Raw genomic sequence first — 20,962 nt, forward strand, 5'->3', positions numbered from 1 at the left:
TGCTGATCTTTCAGTTTTCTAAACTTGTCATGTCTTGTCCCACGTTGGGTCTTATTCTTTCATTTGTCTGCAATTCCTGCCCCCCGCCCCCGCCCCCAATCTTGGTGAGCCTGACCTATTTTCATCCTTCAGGTCTCAGGAGGAGAAGGGGATATCAAATATCACTTGTTTATGTTTGGTCACTAATTGGTGTCCAACTCTTTTGTGACCCCAGGGACTGTAGTTCACCAGGCTTCTCTGTCCATGGGATTTTCCAGGTAAGAATACTAGAGTGGGTTTCTGTTTTCTTCTCCAAATATCACTACTGTAGAGAAAACCTTCTGACTTTTGCTGAACTTCCTGACTAGTGTAGCCTTCCACAAACCCTTTCTTAACTCTGTATCAAACACCCTGGTCATTTCCCAATGGTAATAACCATAATGAGCAGGCATATTTTTGATTGACATGTCAATATATCCATTGCTAGTAACTCCAGTTAGATTATAGGTCCTGTGAGGTCAGTATTGTTGTGTGTTCTGCTCATGGGCTCTACTCTTAGTGTCTAGAACAGTGACTGGCCCATAGTAGTCAGTTGATAAATATCTACTAAATAAATGTTGCATGGACCTTCTCTCTCTTTGCTTTCCTTTTCCCTTCTTGTCATTTCCACCCTTGAAACTCTTAACTACATGTATGTTCTCATTGGTTCTTATGTGGTATAATTCAGTTATCTCTTGCTCTTACTTGAAGACTCAGGTTCCAGCCTTCCTTTGCTCAGTAGGCTCTGTTAAACAATTAGATCCACACAGGGTCTCAGTCTGTCCTCAGTCAACTGACTTCACTTTACCAGGTGTAATCTCAATGAATCAGGTCGACTTGAAAGCTAGAAACCCTGCAGTGAAATATGTAAAAGAGAGAAAAAAAAAAAAGACATGTCCCAAAGACTTTGGAAAATATAAAAGGAATTTCAAGTCAATAATTATGAGCACATGTCAAAATTTGATTTCAAATTACTGCAAGAGAAAGTCTCAGGAAACATGTTCAAATAATTAGCCTTGGTAGAAACATTTTATAGGAGATAAGATTTTTTTTTAAAAGCTTTGATTAGAGATCATAATTATGGTCAGAGGGCTGGTTCATTTTTTTTCTACTTTTGCTTGTGTACTGGTATTAGGTTCCTCACATGGTTAATAGTCATTTGAGGGTGTAACACTAATTTCCCAGGAGTCTTTATTTCATTACAGTCTGTAAGAGAATTCCTAAAACGTTTCATTAGAAATAATAGTTAAGTCCCATGTGAGGCTATAAAGAATATCCTTCAGAAAATATCCATTTTAGATCAGTTTGGGGAAATATTTTTCTCAAAAGTAATTCCAGTATTTATTATAGTATCTCTAAAGGTGGCAGAGAGGGTTTTGTCAGGTCTTGATATTACTTCGAAGAAGGCAATGACAATCCACTCCAGTACTCTCGCCTGGAAAATCCCATAAACGGAGGAGCCTGGTAGGCCGCAGTCCATGGGGTCACTAAGAGTCAGACACGACTGAGCCACTTCACTTTCACTTTTCACTTTCATGCACTGGAGAAGGAAATGGCAATCCACTCCAGTGTTCTTGCCTGGAGAATCCCAGGGACTGCAGAGCCTGGTGGGCTGCCGTCTATGGGGTCGCACAGAGACAGACACGACTGAAGCGACTTAGCAGCATCAGCAGCAGATCTTACTCTCTTACAGGCTAATAGCTTGTTGTTTCTTTGGTGCTATCAGTAAAGTCACAAATCCTGTGTCAGAGATGAAGGATGTTATTACTTAGGACACAGCAAGCAGCATGAACACTAGCATATTTGCTTCAGTTGCCTTTGTCCTTAAGTCTATCATGGTGATTTCAGTTCAGTTCAATTCAGTTGCTCAGTCATGTCCGACTCTTTGTGACCCCATGAATCACAGCATGCCAGGCCTCCCTGTCCATCACCAACTCCTGGAGTTCACTCAGACTCACGTCCATCGAGTCAGTGATGCCATCCATCCATCTCATCCTCTGTCGTCCCCTTCTCCTCCTGACCCCAATCCCTCCCAGCATCAGAGTCTTTTCCAATGAGTCAACTCTTAGCATGAGGTGGCCAAAGTACTGGAGTTTCAGCTTCAGCATCATTCCCTCCAAAGAAAACCCAGGGCTGATCTCCTTTAGAATGGACTGGTTGGATCTCCTTGCAGTCCAAGGGACTCTCAAAAGTCTTCTCCAACCCCACAGTTCAGGGGTGTAAATGGATGCTATGCATGGGATGGGATTGTGTCACAGCTGATGAATAGTGAGCTTGGGGAATTCATTGCTATTTGGTATTGCTATTGCCAAGCAGTAAGCAAGCTCACTCTTTGTCTCAGAGAAGACATTACCCCATCCATCAAGGTTACATGCTGCAAGCACAACTCTGAGAAATGGTTTAGGTTGAGTGGTAATGACCTTACACTGTTGGTAAACCCAGAACATCATGTAGAAGTATAAGAGACTCACAGCGAACTGCCTTTCAACAACATTCACTTCATGGTTCTAAATTGTATTCATTTCTAGAAATTTTTCTTGAGAGTTTGCCACTCCATCCACTGTTCTTATTTCTCTGAATGACAAAGCCTGAGATTAAACCTATTTGATTTTTCTCTAACAACATTTAATTAAATCCACTATTAGCAGGGCTTCCCTGTGGCTCAGTGGTAAAGAATCTGCCTGCAATCCAGAAGACACAGGAAACACTGGCTTGATCCTTGGGTTGGGAAGATACCCTGCAGCAGAAAATGGCGACCCATTCCAGTATTCTCACCTGGAAAATCTCATGGACAGAGGAGCCTGGCAGGCTACCATGGGGTCATAAAAGAGCTGAACACAGCTTAGCGAATAAACAGCAACTGTGAGCAGAAATTTATATAGCAAGATGAGACCAATCTGCATGATTAAGCTCAGTCATGTCTCCTAGGATCCCAGATTCAGTCAACTGTGAGTAAGTTCCAGGATATAAACAGCTTGGACATCGTATAATATTCATTATGACCCATGCAAGGGAATTGGACACACTGGTCTTTGGTTTAATTTCTAAAAAGGGACCAAAGATCAACCATCCTTCCCAATGGAGAGATGTTCTTTCTTCCCAAACACAAACATATAACTCCAAGGGAGATAGATTGGTCCAGTTTTAAATTTATTGTTATACTTGATTAGAATCATCATTACATCACTTAGTAAGTTATATGAGCAGTGTCATTCATGAGGCAGAATTCAAGATGGGCAGACACCAAAAGCATATGCATTTGAACCCACCATACTGAAATAAAGTTGTGCTGATTTGCAGGTTTTTACACATAGAGGGTTGGGAATCCATGTTGAACAGCTTCCGTTGATGACGTCAGGCACAGAAGAACAGTCCAGGACAAGCCATATTCATACCAATTTTTCTGTTTTCACAGACCATATAGTTGTTCTGCTTAGGCTGCAGTGCTGGGTCTAGCATCAAAGAGAGCATGAACAATCTTCCCTTCCAACAAACACAAACTTTCCAGGGTCTAAGGTGTTCCCTTCTCTAGTACCAGGGTTGTTGCTCCTTTTCCACTACCACAAAATTGGCATGATCATTCTAGTAGCTATAACTTTGCCATTTTTCCTAGTCATTTCCTAATTACACTCAAAACTTTTGTATAGAATGATAAGGAGCAAGAGGAATAAGGGCATTTTCATGCCATTTACAGAGATCATTTATATTCACCACCTTGGGCCTACTGGGCCATTTAAGGGAATTCTTAGAGCAGTGTATTCAAGTAAACCATAGTTATCTTCACAATCTAGGGCCGTATTTATTCAACAGGAGAATCTATGTGGTTGAATAAGAATTAAATAATTTTAATATCATTTTGACTTGCCTACTGCCAAGAAGGTGGACTAGCCAAGCTGGTCAGAGGTTCACTCTTCAGGGAAAGAAGGAAGCATCATGCTTTCTTTCCACTTCTGACAAGCTGCAGTATGTGTATTTTTTTTTTTTCCTACTCAACCTGTTAAGGACAGTTAGAAACCCTGGACCACATGTAAAAGAAAAACATAAGAATTTGGAGAGAAGAAGCCAGACTAGCCTAGGAACTTGGGGCTTGAGGAATGATAGAGCAGTGAGCTCCCTGAGCTTCCTTTTGCCTCATGTAACCCAAGTGAGTCCTGGGGAAGCCAGGAACCTGGAAATGCCAACAGATGTAGACCAAAAAGGCCATGAAAAGTCTTCTCTCTGCAGCCAAAGGTCCAGGAAGAGGACAGCTTAGAAAGACAGGAAACTTTAGCACATTTACCTGTACATAGAGGCAAAAACCACAGAGAGCTGTGCAGCAACTGAGCAAACACATAAGTAGAAGGAAATGGATGCCTAGCAGGAAAGCCCTGTGGTGTTTTCACTCACCCTTGTTCCGTCTTTCCATCACTGGATCCATGACAGTTTTTAGATAGCTGCCTGCATCCCTAGGGTGGGTTCCGGTGGTGGAAGGGGAAGAGCTCTTTGTCATGAAAGAGCAGAGCTTCACTGCTTTAACCTGTCTCGTGGCTCCCTCAAGGACTAACGCAAAGGGCTTGTCTATATGTCACATAACTCAGCACTCTCTCAGGGCAGAGAAATTGTTACACAGAGAACATTTTCTAAGAAAAATTCAACAGTAGATTTGAATAGGCAGGAGAAAGAACTTGAAGATAGGCTAATTGAAATTGTCCAGTCAGAGAGCAGAGAGAAAAAAGAATGAAGAAAAATGAACTGAGACTAAAGGACCTGGGGGACAGTGTCAAATTTTCTGACATAAGTGTAATAGGATTCCCAGAAGAGGAGGAGAGTGAGAAATAGTGTGTGAAGTTTTGTCAGAGCAGTGTTCTCCTTAAACAATAGGATCCCACTGTTAGCATCTTCTCCCTCATCCTACTTCCTACATAGTTGTCGGTGGGAATAGGGAGGACCTGACCAGTCCATCTTTGATGGATACTGTTTACCTGGTTCTTGAGCAGAAAGGGACCTGCTGCATTGCTGGTCTCTAGCCACTAGCTTCTACAAGGGCATGAGGCAGGAGGTGAAATGAGAAGGAACAGTACTTGTCTGTGCTTCTTTCTCCATTAGACTCAGTTAAGCTTCTTGCATAGGTAGCCCTCTGATAAACATGGTTTGCTGCTTAGGGTACAATAGAAAGGCAGAGAGTGATTGTTGCTGTTCTTGTCTAGTTGCTAAGTCATATCTGACTCTTTTGCAACCCCATGGACTATAGCCTTGCCAGGCTCCTCTGTCCATGGGATTTTCCAGGCAAGAATACTGGAGTGGCTTGCCATTTCCTTCTCCTAGGGAATCTTCTCAACCCAGGGATTGAACCCACATATTTTTCATTGCCAGGCGGATACTTTACCACTGAGCCACCAGGGAAGCTTGTTAGAGAGACTGATACCAGACCCATAATTTTGGAGATTAATCCTGAGATGCCAGGGCTGTGTACAAGAGGAGGGGTTAGACTCATGAACACGTCCTTCGGGTTCTATTTACACTCTAGGTACTGAAGGCTGGTCCATCTACTATTACCATCAGCCCAAGTAAGCGATGATTCCACAGATATGCCACTGGTACAAAATGGAATTAAGAATTAAGTCCTTGACTTTGTTAAAAATCTGCCCAAGTTGTGAGCTGGAAACATGTTTGTTCAGTTAGATTTTAGGTCATTGTGTCTTAAGAGGATTCTTTTGAGTTAGATTAGATTTCTTTAAAAATAGAAGTGGGGAAATAAGATAGGAAGTGTTGGCCTGATATGAAGAAAAGCTACACTATCCCCTGAATCATGAGAGCCTAGCCCAGATTTCTATCACTAGAATATCTTAGGATTGGTTTTTCAGTGTGAGAGAGTGGCCATTTGATAAAACTGCTTCTAATCAGACAAGCGTTGCCATTTGATGTAAAGCACACATGTAGACATCACTCTATCCCCACACACATTGACTTGGACTGTATGCTTCTCAAATTTTTAATTTAACTAAAGTGGCAAATTTTTATTTTCATCAGTTGCCATAGTAAGGATCTATGTTTCAAATATTCCTTTGATCAGGGTCTTGAGTCCACAAGATGGCAGTGTCTTCTCAGGGACCCTGCTCATGTATTCCTTCCTATGTGTGTGTGTGTGTGTGTGTGAGAGAGAGAGAGAGAGAGAGAGAGAGAGAGAAAGAGAAAGAGGGAGAGAGGGAGGGAGGGAGAAAGTGGGAGGAGAGAGGAGGAGCTCGGTGGTGTGTGTTGCATGGGTAATGAAAAAAGTCTTTTGTCTTTGACTGAACAAGCTCTTTTTATGATTTCTAAAGCAGAAGAATTGAAATGTCTGAGCTCGACTCTTTTTTTTTTTTTTTTTTTTTTTTTTTGGGCTTAAAATTTGAATCATCAGTGAACCAGAGGAGGAAAGAATGATGAAATCCTCAAGAGTTTTATTAGTGATCCTGTGGCTTCAGTTGATCTGTAAGTTTGGGGCATTTCTATGGGACCATAAAATACACTATTTGGGATCATTGTCCCTTCTAGGCTCATGGAGAAACATGAACACTATTTCCCTTAAATAAGGGATAGTAGAGGTGGGAGGCCTGTGAAAAGATAACTTGAATTCTGGAGAGGAAGTATCACCACCTAACCCACCTTCTCTGACTGAGCATTCACTGTCTCTGCACAGCTGTGAGCAGCCAGCAGAACACAGTGGAGCAGAGTCCTGCGTCTCTGCCCGTCCCAGAGGGAGCCGCCGCCTCTCTCAGCTGCACTTATTCTGACAGCAATTCTCAGTACTTCAAATGGTACAGACAGTACCCTGGGAAAGGCCCTGAGTTTCTGCTGCAAGTGTATGCCAACAACAACAAAGAGGAGGGAAAATTTACAGCACAGTCCAATAAAACCAACAAGCATGTCTCCCTGCGTATCAGAGACTCCGAGCCCAGCGACTCAGCCACCTACCTCTGTGCAGTGAGCACACAGTGCTCCCCAGGCACCTGCAGCCTGTGCCCAAACCTGCTGGGGCCCCGGCAGTGCCTCTTGGAGAGCTTAGGCTGCAGGGCACACACATTCTGTTACCTCTCTAGCTGTAGATGAGGATTAAGAGTAACAGTGTAGAAGGTTTGATTGATTAGGGAAGTATTTTCATAATTCTGAAAACAGTTGATTCTGAAGGGAAATTAAAGACACAGTTTGGTCTGAATGACTGAAATATTTTTCAATCTTCTTATTGTACTCTAGTTTTGTACCATAACTTTACTCACTGGAATTGGTATTATGATGCTTTTATATATGACAATATTTTAATATGATAACTGAGATACTCCCTCATAGTTCCTGGTACATTTTGCTCTTTCCCCATGTAGATATTCAAGGTGTTTGATATTCATTGCTTTAGAAAATAATGGAAAAACATAAATGCAGAAGTATTTTTTTTAATGTGGACCATTTTTAAAGCCTTTATTGAATTTGTTACAATATTGTTTCTATTTTATGTTTTTTGCTTTTTGGCTGTGAAGCATGTGGGATCTTAGTTCACAGACCAAGGATTGGAAGGCACACAAGTGGAAAGAGAATTGGAAAGTCCCCCTGCATTGGAAGGCCAAGTGTTAACCACTGGACCTCCAGGGAAGTCCCAGGAAGGAGTCTTAAGCAACTATTTTGAAAAAGTTGTAAGTCATGAATTATTTTAGTTATAGATCTGCCACCTCATCTTCACCCATCTTCATCTTCAACTGCAACCCCACTGGTGGATTAGATAAGGATACATTTGATGGGTGGATGGAAGGACTAACATCAGAAGGTGAGAACTGTTGAAACAAAAAGCCTAGACAGTTGCAGGAATTCAGATCAGAGGTTTATGTTACCATTTTTGAGTAAAGACTGAGTAGAACTCAAAGTTCCAGGTGTGAACCTTGTGGGAGACTGCATTGATTCCTGTGTACTTGAGTGTGGCTGGGGACGGTAGAGAGAATTAGCTACAGTCATAGAATATCCCACACCCACAGCAGGGTGTAGGGGTACAGATTCCCTGAGAAGGATCTCTGAGTAACCAATGTTATAGTGATTAAAGACCTACATGGATCAGTTATCAAAGACCATATGGTATTGAGGATGTTTTAGAAAATGTTGGTGAGAGAGCTGGGAATATCAACAAGGATATGAATATCCGCCCTCTCCTGACTCACTGGCACTGTGGAATTGTCCTATAACTTATGCCAAAGTCCAGGGAAAATGTTTGTGATCTGATGGAAATCAATTGATGCTTTTGAACTGTGGTGTTGAAATCTTGGACTGCAAGGAGATTAAACCAGTCGATCCTAAAGGAAATTAACCCTGAATATTCATTGGAAGGACTGATGCTGAAGCTTCAACACTTTGGTCACCTGAGGCAAAGAGTTGACTCATTGGAAGACCCTGATGCTGGGAAAGATTGAAGGCAGGGGAGAAAGGGATGACAGAAGACGAGATGGTTGGATGGCATCACCACTCAATAGACATGAGTTTGTGCAAGATCCAGGAGATGGTGAAGGACAGGGAAGCCTGGCATGCTACAGTCCATGGGGTCGCAAAGAGTCAGATATGACTGAGTGACTGAACAACAACAAATACACCCAGGGAAAAAAAAAATTCAAGTCACAGTCATCGTAAAGCTGAAGTAGTGGTCTGTTAGACATGACATTGTTTATTTAGTCCAAAGAGCGGGAAAAGCTGGAAATGACTAATTAAGATTTTTACTCAGTTTTGTTCACATAGTCACTGACTAAAAGGATGTAAAAGTATAAAAGACTACAGCCCATGGGGTTGCACAGAATCAGACACAACTGAAGCAACCTAGCATGCAAAGAAGGATGTAATCTAATCAGAATGTGCTTCAAGTTCTCAGTCTGGAAACTTATGACTCATAAATATTTCCAAATCATGGAAAAAGCACTTGAAAGGCAATGAGAAAGAGCATGAAATGTATTGAGCTCAAGATACTCGAATTCTCTTTCCACTTGTGTGTCTTCTGGTGCCACTGGAAAGAACCTGGTTTGTGGTGCTGGTCTGATTATCTCTTGTTGCTAATGAGTAGCATGATTTCAGGCTATACTCATATATATTTCAGGATAGGTTTAGGATTAAGTGAGGTAGCATATTGTCTTAGGTTGACTTCCTTAACAAAGCCAAAGTTGGGATTTCTGACACCCATCTTATTTTGAGAAAAGCAAGTTAAGTGGGGAGGGGAAGAGGGTAAAAGTGAATGTGGCTGAGCTGAACTCTTGATCCAGCCTGACTTCATGAGGGTCTCTGGAGCATGAAATGCCCCACAGAATTGATCCCTCCCACCTTGAGTCAAGGGGCCATACAGCTGATCTTAGAATAAGGCATTCATTGGAGCATGGGTATACTTTACTGGAGAATGGTGATGTTTATTGGTGTAGATCAGCTTTCTGGGAAAGAGGGCAGCTATGAGCCAAGCATAGCCAACATTTGCAGCAGCTGGGAATTGGGTCCACTGGCCTGGAAAAGGGGGTCTAGGTTGAGCACCAGCAGTGTCTACTACTAGCATGGAACTCTCGTCATGTGAGTGCATTCAATAAACGGTAGACTTGAAAATTATTGTATTTAAAAAGTTAATTTCTTTCTCTATTTCTTGAAAGTGAAAGTGAGTCACTCAGTCATGTCCAACTCTTTGCGACCTCATGGACTATACAGTCCATGAAATTCTCCAGGCCAGAATCTTCTTGTTAATTGGGAAAAGCAAAAAGTCAAAGTGTTAGCTGCTCAGTTGTGTCCGACTCTTTGCGACCCCATGAACTGTAGCCTGCCAGGCTCCTCTGTCCATGGAATTCTCCAGGCAGAGTACTGGAGTGGGTAACCATTCCCATTCTCCAGGGGATCTTCCCAAGGTCTCCTAAATTGCAGGGATTGAACCCAAGTCTCCCAAATTGCAGGTGGATTCTTTACCATCTGAGCCACCAGGAAGCCCTTTCTATTTCTTACCAATCTGGAAAACTTAAAATAATGTATGGTAAAGAACTTAAGAGAGAAAAAATTAAAAAATATAAAGAATTATTATTCAAAGCTTAGACTCCAGATTTTTTGAGAGTAGTGACCAAGGAACCATTATATTATTCTCTTAGATCCTTTGGTCATTCTCCAAATATGCATTTCCATATGAAACCATAAAGCATGACATTCTGCCACAACTTTGGTTCCAGGTATAATGACTCTCATATTCACAGTTGATGACTTGGTGCTCCAAGGTATGGAAAGAGATACCATCTGTACTTGTTAATGACTAGTGTTACTTTGTTCTTGGTTTATATTTAAGAATGAAGAACTGGGTAGTGGGATGGACTCCTTATGTCATTGTGTCCCTGTTCTCCACAGAGTTTCTTCCTGAATGGGATTCTTGGCCAGTAGTCTGGCCATGTGGACTTACCATGTTACTTGGCAGGCTTCTTTTTAGGATGAATGAGCAGGAAACTGCTTAACTTGTTTCTTCCTCTCCTTTCCACCTAATATCAGTTTGAAGGTGGCTTAGCTCTGTTACTTCCCTGGTAGCTCACACGGTAAAGCGTCTGTCTACAATGCGGGAGACCTGGGTTCAATCCCTGGGTCGGGAAGATCCCCTGGAGAAGGGAATGGCAATCCACTCCAGTACTATTGCCTGGAAAATCCCATGGACAGAGGAGCCTGGTGGGCTACAGTCCATGGAGTCGCAAAGAGTTGGACATGACCGAGTGACTGCACTTCACTTAGCTCTGTTAAGTACTCACAGGAAAAAACAGCACTCCAGGTGTTTTATTTCAACTTTAGTGAACATCAGGTGCCAACATACAGGACAGCCTGCTATGCTTCTCACATGTAAGTCCAGCAGCAGGGAGACTAGTTATAACCATTCCACACAGTGACCTTCAGTTCATCCCCATGTGCTGTCCCTCCTGCCTTCCATCACACTTACCCTTTCTCAGTCCAGAATCTCTACAGGTTCCTAAGGAGTAAGTTTCCTTCACTTGCATGTCCAATAAAATCTCATAGTTCATTCTGGGCAGTGCTTTCTCCCTCTCTGTCTCACCCATCAGAATGCTCGCATCTACTTTTTGTCTTATGGGAACTGTTGATATATTTCATCTTTTTTTTTTTTTCACATTATAGATTTAGTATCATCATGTTTATACTTGTAAATTTTATCCCAGTGGGAAGTTTGGTGAGAAAGGAGGAGAGTACATGTGTTTGATCAGATATTTTGAATCATATAAAATTTCCTTTTTTAATATAAATTTATTTATTTTAATTGGAGGTTAATTACAATATTGTATTGGTTTTGTCATACATTGACATGAATCTGCCATGGGTGTACACGTGTTCCCCATCCTGAACCCCCCTCCCACCTCCCTCCTCATCCCATCCCTCTAGGTCATCCCAGTGCACCAGCCCCGAGCACTCCATATCATGCATCAAACCTGGACTGGTGATTCACGTCACATATGATAATATACATGTTTCAATGCCATTCTCCCAAATCATCCCACCCTTGCCCTCTCCCACAAAGTCCAAAAGACTGTTCTATACATCTGTGTCTCTTTTGCTGTCTCGCATACAGGTTTATCGTTATCCTCTTTCTAAGTTCCATATATATGTGTTAGTATACTGTATTGGTGTTTTTCTTTCTGGCTTACTTCACTCTATAATAGGCTCCAGTTTCATCCACCTCATTAGAACTGATTCAAATGTATTCTTTTTAATGGCTGAGTAATATTCCATTGTGTATATGTACCACAGCTTTCTTATCCATTCGTCTGCTGATGGACATCTAGGTTGCATCCATGTCCTGGCTATTGTAAACAGTACTGCAATGAACACTGGGGTACACGTGTCTCTTTCAATTCTGGTTTCCTCGGTGTGTATGCCCAGCAGTTGGATTGTTGGGTTATATGGCAGTTCTCTTTCCAGTTTTTTAAGGAATCTCCACACTGTTCTCCATAGTGGCTGTACTAGTTTGCATTCCCACCAACAGTGTAAGAGGGTTCCCCTTTCTCCACACCCTCTCCAGCATTTATTGTTTGTAGACTTTTGGATCGCAGCCATTCTGACTGGTGTGAAATGGTACCTCATAGTGGTTTGATTTGCATTTCTCTGATAATGAGTGATGTTGAGCATCTTTTCATGTGTTGTCTTCTTTGGAGAAATGTCTATTTAGTTCTTTGGCCCATTTTTTGATTGGGTCATTTATTTTTCTGGAATTGAGCTGCAGGAGTTGCTTGTATATTTTTGAGATTAATTCTTTGTCAGTTGCTTCATTTGCTATTATTTTCTCCCATTCTGAAGGCTGTCTTTTCACCTTGCTTATAGTTTCCTTTGTTGTGCAAAAGCTTTTAATTTTAATTAGGTCCCATTTTTTAATTTTCTTTTTTTTTTATATGCAAGGATATTTATTTTTTGTATATTTTTTGGCCACACCTAGAGGCATATGGGATCTTAGTTCCTCGACCATGGATCTTCTACTGTCTCCTGCAGTAGAAGCACAGAGTCTTAACTACTGGACAGCCAGAGAAGCCCCTATATACAGGGATATTTATCATGGAATTTTTTTTTAATTTTATTATAAACTTTCAAACTGACCATATGATTTGGTCTTACATGTGAAAGAAAATCTATCAACAGGATCAAGAAATAAATAGAAACACAAGGGAGAACTGATTTCAACCTGGTACAAGTCAATGGAGTGCTCAGCAAGAAGGAAGTTGTTTTAGCCTTGTCAAAAGGACCCCAGCTGACCAGACTTTCATTTCAGCGGAGATTTCTCTGCTTAATTTTTTTCAACATTAGGTTTTAGTGTTCTCTATGCTAAATAAGTTGGGTAGGGAAGTCTTTCCCCTTTAGAGTTGCATCTTATTATTAGACCACAGAAGGAGTGCTCCTTGAATGACAGACCCTCTCTCCTACCTGCATGGGATGCTAATTGCTTTGCTGTGTTGAGTGTCTGTGTCAATTTACCGCTGTGTCCTCTGTACCTACAGAAGTTCTTCTCATTCCTGCTCTCCTGGCTTCACTCCTTCCCACTTTACTGAGTTTATATAAGTGTGCTCTTCTTTTTCTCACAATTTTTTCCAGAGTCATTTATACGTGTGCTATATTTTCTTTACTGTTAGAATGTAGCTCAGGTTTCCTCTGCAGATACTCCTCTGTTGACATTCTCCTTAGCGTGAGGTCCCCTTAATTTGGCACTGTATACCTGCCTGTTCTGACCATTGACAACTGGAATGGGACTTTCCCTTTCTGCACATTAACATGTGGTGCCCAAGTCATTTTTTTTTATGGCTTTAACAAGTATCAAAGTTGTTCACCTGAGACCGAGTCATATTTAGACTTTCTGACTGACAAAGAAAATTGTTGTTTTTTTATTAATTTGCATTGATTAAATAATTAACGTTACATGTTCCATTCTGATGTTAAGTAAAAGTCCCTGATCTAATTTACTCTTTCCCCTTTAACACCAAACAAAGGAATAATCTCTCCCCATTCCATATCTGCTATGACATTCATATCTATCTTTCATTTTTTGAATGTGATGCTCACTGAACCACCTGAGTCCAGCAAGGAGCCCAATCACAGACTTTTAACATTTCTGTCACTTCATTGCATTATTTTTATGTCTACTACACAAGATTTGACTATTATTCAGATTGTCTCTGTATCTTAATAGGAAAATTTGCCTACTTATATTTGTGTTTACATGCATTTATTGTTCCAGCTAGTATTTTTAACTACTTGAAGCAGTGTCTTTGTTTGGACCAAAGTACAATAGACCAGGTGGATTATAAACAACATGGATTTATTTGTTTCTCACCATTCTGGAGTCTGGAAGTCTGAGGTCAGGGTGCCAGCATGGTGAGTTTCTGGTGAGATCCCTTCTCTGGTTTACAGACTGCTCACTTCTCTTTGTAGCTTCACATGGAGAGTAGAGAGAGAAACAGCCTGTCTTGCATCTCTTATAAAGGCACAAATCCCACAGCAAGGGCTCCACCCTAATTGCCTCTCAAAGACCCCACCTTCAAATGTAATGACATTGGGGGATTAGAGTTTCAACATATGAATTTCATAGCAAATAATGATGACATTTGAGATTATAGAACACTCCCTTCTTGAAATTCTTTATTTAGATTTAGAGATGGAGCACTTTCTTGGTTCTCTTCCTGTTATCAGTTGCTCCTTCTCAGTCTTCTTTGAGGGTTTTTCCTTCATCCCCCTGATCTCTAAACATTGGAATGCCTCAAGAATTTATTCTTAGAACTCTTTACTTTCTACCAACAATTTATTTCCAGCTAATTGTATCCAGTCTCTTGGCTTTAAAAACTAAATATCAGCATTTATATCTGAAACCCACCTGGCTCCTCTGATTTCTGAACTTGTATATTAAATGATCTATCTGACATCCCCATTGGGGCATCTTCTTGGTATATCTCTAGATGATCTCCTGATTTCCACCACTCCAGCTACTTCACCCTCCATACCTCCCAGATGCTTTTTGTGAATTCATCCTCATTTAGGCAAAAGGCAGCTCTGTCTATGAAATTCTCTAATACCTTGGTCAGAAACCTTGAAGTTTCCCTTATCTCCTCAATTTTTCTCATATCGCCATTTGATCTGTTAGGAAAGTCAATTAGCTCTTTCTTCAAAGCAGGCCCAGAATTGATCAGTTTTCACTTCCAACTCTGCTCTTACCTGATCCAAGCCACTCTCATGTCTTGCCTAGGGGTGCCAATAATAACCCTACCTGATCTCTTTCTTTCCTTCGTGCCCCTCTTCAGTCTGGTCTCCACCCAGTGGAGTGAGCTTTTGAGAACATAACTCAGATCATGTGGCTTCCATGCTCACAACTCTCCAGTGGTTTTTCATCTCACTGAGAGGAAAAGCAGATTCTTACCACAACCTGTAAGACTACTCCATCTGGTTCCCTGCCCCCTCTCTGACATGAGTCACTGTCTCCTCCTTACTCTCTCAACCTTTACCACGTTTGATGTTGCTCTGACATGGCGATTGCTTTCCTGCCCTGGGGTCTCTGCAGCTCTTCTTCCTGTACCTTGAGTGCTTTTCCTCCAGGTAGCCACCTAGCTTATTTTTTCACTTCATTCTGGCCTCTGCTCAGGAGACACGCTTGGAACATTTATTGCGGCACTTGAGGGTGGTAATAGTTGGAAAAAAGAAATACAAAGTGTTTCTCAGAAAATGAATTCAAAAGCTGTATTGCAAATCTATTCTACATTAATCCCCCTGCATACAAATGAGTTCCATTCTGAGAGTGTGTGCACAACTCCAATTTGTTTTTAAGTCCAACAAAGCTAGCTTTGTCCAACTAAGCAATTGATTATATAGTACTGTACTGCAATAGGTTTACAATACTTTTCACACAAATAATACATAAAAGACAAATACAAAAATAAAGAAAACAAAATAAAATTACAGTACCTTGAAAATTACACCAGATATGTGAACTGACTTAAGTGACTGGACATGAGAATGCATGTTTGCATCTTTGAAAGTTTGAAACTTGAAGGTTCGTATAAAAGAGACTTCATTATTATGAAGCAGGGTGTTAGCATCAATAGGTCATCAGGATGTATAACTGAGTTCCATAACTCAAGTTGCAAACTGTATACTATTACATATAGAGAGGAGAGATAGGTTAATAATATATTCATATGTCCTTTAAAATTTTGAAATGCGTAATAGAACAGAACACTTTACCTCATATCTCCCAAATTACTTCCACTGGTCTGTCCATCTCCTACTCTTATTTTCATCTAGAATGTGTCTCTAGTCTTTAGTCTACTTCCAACCCAATATCTCTACGTAACCTCTGATAACATTCCTTTCTATCATTTCCAGGAAAAAGACAAAGTGATTTTGTTCTCATTAATTTTTTGTCTGACTGTTCTCTGTTATAAGAAATGTCTCCTTATTTCTGGATTCATTTTGTACTATCTCATGTGCCACTTTGTATATGAACACACACACATACACAAACGTCCTTGTCTTTCCTATTATACTGCAACGTCTTGTAAGTAGACAGAGCTGAATTCAGTTTTTAAGCTTTAAAGACTTAGAAAAAGATCTCACTCATAGAAAAACTTTGAAAATTTGTTGTGGACTTATTTTGAAATAGATTGGAAAAATTTCATTCAACTTTGAAGATGAAATTTGACAAAATAGTTTAAGATAGTAGTTTCCATTAACTGACATTTTGAAGAAGGAATAAATTTACTTAAAAAATCCCCACCCAAGCTGACAGGTCTTTTGTTCCTGATAATTTGTAGATGGTCCTCAAGAGAGAATGGAGGGCTAGTGGCTGCTGATGAGCTAGTTGACTCACCAATTTTAGACCACTAGGGGCACTCGGCTGCTGCTAAGTCGCTTCAGTCGTGTCCGACTTTGTGCGACCCCATAGATGGCAGCCCATCAGGCTCCACCATCCCTGGGATTCTCCAGGCAAGAACACTGGAGTGGGTTGCCATTTCCTTCTCCAATGCATGAAAGTGAAAAGTGAAAGTAAAGTCGCTCAGTCGTATCCGACTCCCAGCGACCCCATGGACTGCAGCTTACCAGGCTCCTCCATCCATGGGATTCTCCAGGCAAGAGTGCTGGAGTGGGGTGCCATTGCCTTCTCCAAAGGGCACTCTAAGCTACTCCAAATGACAATTTTTTTCTCAATGTTTGAGAAGAATCTTGGTGAACATTTAAATTAGGGTTTCTGGCAGTTAGGAAAATATCTGAACTAGTCAGATGGGGAACTGAGGCATTTCCATATACTCATCTGTGAGGAAGATCTGTTGCTTTGAATGGTGTAAAAGAGATGATTCCCCAGCAGAATTGAGCATCAGATTAGGGCCATGGTGAAACTAAAAGTTCAAGAAGAAATCACATGCATTACCTACCTAGAGTTTTGATACTCATGACTAAAAATTCTAAAATATGAGCCTTACGGTCATTTCACAATTATTCCAATGATTTCTACCTTCTATTACACCTCCATTTCTCTCAGGGACAAAAAAAAAAAAATAAGAAGAAGAAGAAGAAAGGAGATGAGAAGATGAAACAGAAGAGAAGTAGTGCACAGAAACGAGAGAAAAGAAAAGAGAGACTGGGGAGAAAGAAATAGGAGACAGCTACTTAAATTGTGGCCCCTACTTCATAGTTACAGAGCAGAATCAGTGTGATGTACTTGCAAGGTGAGTGGGGAAAGTGCTGGAGAGGAGCAGAAGGGAGGTGGAATTGAAGTCAGGTGGCCATCATGTACATGTCCTGCTTCTCTTCCATCAGTCAAAATCTTGCTGGAGACACTGTATTTTTTCATGATAATTATGTCTGAGGTTTACATAATTCTCCTAATTTTATTTATTCCCTCAAGAGGATTCAATAAATAAGCAAAGCATTCAGTAAGATATTCCTTCTTTGTGAGAGCTTCCTTGTAAATGAATTCTCAATCATTGAAAACTTTGTGTACTCATTCTTGGCTAGGGAAATTGGGTCACTGACCCTGATCATTTTTTCAGACTTTATTTTCCCCAGATGAAGCCCTTATTTTTCTCTGAAGTATCCTTTCCCTTTCTTTACTGCTTTCTGATGTGTCTGATTGCTGGAGCACTTTAAGTGGAGGCAATGCTGTGAGAATGAAAAGCCTAGATATTTCTGTACCTGTGATCAGCAGTGTCTTAGGCAGTAGGGCACTGGTCTCAGCAGCAATGCCAGTACCTTGCTGAAAAACTAGAAAAACATGTCTTTGCTCTCCAATCTCGTTGTACTCCTCTCCATTTAGGACAGATGGCACTCAACCTGCTACTTTCTTCTCAGCTATTTGGGGGCTAGAGAAAAGACTTTTTCAAAAGAACTAGCTTCCTTAGAGGTCCACTGATCTCTGCATGCAAGGCTTTCTTCACAACCTATAGTTTTCTGCTCTTTATCCTGGAGTTCCTTGCTATTGACCCTAGATTTATTATGAGCCCCAATGGAATAACTCACTTGAGCTCTGTTGGCACAGCGCTGGGTGGCTTCAACAGAAAGCTCCTTGGCTAAACACAGGGGATCAGGAACATTTTAAATCTACCCTCTTTCTACAATTGCCTTCTTTTTTTTTAATTTTATTTTATTTTTAAACTTTACAATATTGTATTAGTTTTAGGCAATTATTACAATTGCCTTCTTTTTAGTTCAAATGATTGTCACTTTGTTAATGAACTATTTAAAAATAAACTGTAGATCTAAAATTCTAAAGGCCCATTCCTGGTGTGAGGAAGGTCAGAATCAATGATGATGAATGGAAAATAACTCAGTATGGTAATGTTTAAGCATTTCACTAACAAACCTATACAGAAGCTTAAATTTCTGTGAAGTCTGATCTGCTAATATTTTCCTATACTCTTTCTGACTTTTATGCTTAGAAAATTCATGACCATCCTAAATTTATAAAAAAAATAACTATTATTTTAAAATATTAATTATCTATATTTAGAATTTATTTCAGAGAAGGCAATGGCACCCCACTCCAGTACTCTTGCCTGGAAAATCCCATAAACGGAGGAGCCTGGTAGGCTGCAGTCCATGGGGTCGCTAGGAGTCGGACACAACTGAGCGACTTCACTTTCATTTTTCACTTTCATGCATTGGAGAGGGAAATGGCAACCCACTCCAGTGTTCTTGCCTGGAGAATCCCAGAGACGGGGGAGCCTGGTGGACTGCTGTCTATGTGGTCGCACAGAGTCGGACACGACTGAAGTGACTTAGCGCAGCAGAATTTGTTTAATAACAGATGCTAAGGTAGGGGTCCAAATTTATTTGTTAATCTCTAGACGACTCTCCATTTTTGAGGGCATGTTTTATTGAATATACCATCTTTTTCCTATTTTTTAATAACTAAATTTCCATAAGTAACTTGTATGTTTGGACTTTCTATCATGTTCCATTGATGTCTGGATCTTTCTGGTAACAAGCTTCTTTACTTAACATAGCATTACACTTTGTTTTTCCTCTTCATTTTGTTTCAGAATTGGTCTTCCTGAAGCCTGAGATTACCTGCAGTATCATATTTGGCCTCTAGAGGGAGATGCTACACAACTTGAACTCGATAGAAAGCCAGAAAGCCACCAGCCCTTTGAGGAAGAGCTTTTACTTTGCATGCCCTGTAAACCACTCACTGCTCTGTCAGGGTGTCCATGTGGCTGAACTGTCTCCAGGAAAAACCTGCAGAAAGGAGCCTCCTGCTTCCTCAGAGCTCAGACATGAAGCACACCCTCATCTCAGTGCTTGTGGTGATATTCACACTTGGTGAGTAAAGTCTCTTTTTATTTTATCTTACTATGGTCTTCTGATTCAGAATTGGCTTAACAAAATATTTTGCTCTGTTTGCAAGTCAATCCCTGACCCAGAATTTGTGTTACAGGAGGAACAAGAGCCCAGACAGTGACTCAGCCTGAGAGCCACACCTATGTGTCTGAAGGGGCCCCAGTGCAGGTGAAGTGCAACTATTCCTATTCTGGGAGTCCTGTGCTCTTCTGGTATGTCCAGTACCCCAGACAGCGCCTCCAGTTACTCCTGAAACACACCTCAAGAGACAGCATCCAGGGTTTCACCGCTGAGCTCAGCCAGACTGAGGCATCCTTCCATCTAAAAAAACCCTCGGCTCAGGAGGAAGACTCAGCTGTGTATTACTGTGCTCTGGGTAACACAGTAGCTGGCTTCACAAGAGAAGCAGAGCACAAACCCCTTACAGAAAGCATTTCCATGTTCCCTACTTGACCACCGTGGGGCATTGTCTCTCTAGAGACTGACTCTGAATTTACCTCTCAGATACAGAGTTGTCATCAGTTGTCAACTAGCTGTAGAATTGTTTTTAAAGGGAATTCTCATTACCTAATCTGTATATGTTAATTTTTAAATAGTAAGTATATTTATTTTAGATATTAGTACCTGGAAAAATACTTCTGAAATAAACCTATGTAACAGCATGAAAATTCTCTTCTTGGCCCAGATGGGCTCCCCAGGTTTAAGTGATACAGTCCCATTTCTCCAACTCTGCTGCCACCTCATCCACACCCACGTGTATCATCACCACATGCTGAAATTCCTTACAAGTAGAATGGTGCTTCCTGACATGTGATTGCTGATCTTTCTGCAGCTAATGCCTTTCTTCTCATGCACTTGATGGACTCATACTATCCAAATAGGGGCCATCAGGAGAAAAATCGTGGCAAGTTGAAAAAGGAAAGTTTAATATAAAGAATTATTAACAAATAGAAGAGCATTATTTACTAATGAACTCTAAAGAACTCTAAAAAGAACTGTAAAGAACATAAGAATAGCATCTGTAGGGAGACACTGTTATCTTTAAGACTAAGCCAGAGTTTCACAGAAAGTGACACATTATAATATGTACTCTCTTCTCCTATCACAGTGATGACTCAGGCTTCACTGGGGAGTGTGTGACTGTAGCCTGCTGGATAGAGAAGTTTGCCCAGGTGCCAGAGAACAAGACTAACAAGCAGAAGAACAGCTCCCAGGGTTCTAGCACAGTTTGTAGGAAGCTGGCAAAGGAGCACTGCTGAACTTGCTCGGGTGCCTGTGAGACTTACCAAGAAAGCACACGGGGGCTGTCACTAAACATTGCTGGACGTGAGCATCACAGGTGCCCCACATGATGGCCAAGCACCCAGAAACAAGAAGTGCGGAGTGCATGCCGGGACCGGGAAGAGAAGCTGCCTCTTCCTGCCAGGTCCTTTCCATCCTCTCTTCCGACAAAGCTTAACATCGTGCCAGCTGGCAACGAGAAATGTTTACAAGGCCCATGTCTGGAATTACCTTCTGAAACTATGAAGGGGGGATTTGTAGTTCAAAGGCAATAAGTTGATAACTGTCACATCTTTCATACACACCCCTCCACACACAGTTGAACTTTCAAGCGAGGGTGAAATGACTCTGTTTCCATCTCACA

At 41.1% G+C, this 20,962-nt stretch overlaps 2 gene segments (V, D, J or C); both read left to right on the top strand.

Annotated features, from left to right (window-relative positions):
• Window positions 1-20,962, top strand: part of LOC102415345 — a gene marked incomplete in the record, with an annotated part of 786,957 nt that overhangs the window by 288,468 nt on the left and 477,527 nt on the right.
• Window positions 6,378-19,976, top strand: LOC123328143. The segment is given in 3 exon segments: window positions 6,378-6,468; window positions 19,020-19,299; window positions 19,415-19,976. Coding segments are annotated over 2 exon segments (468 nt in total).

This window comes from Bubalus bubalis, chromosome 11 (assembly GCF_019923935.1).
Source record: "Bubalus bubalis isolate 160015118507 breed Murrah chromosome 11, NDDB_SH_1, whole genome shotgun sequence".
Taxonomy (NCBI): domain Eukaryota; kingdom Metazoa; phylum Chordata; class Mammalia; order Artiodactyla; family Bovidae; genus Bubalus; species Bubalus bubalis.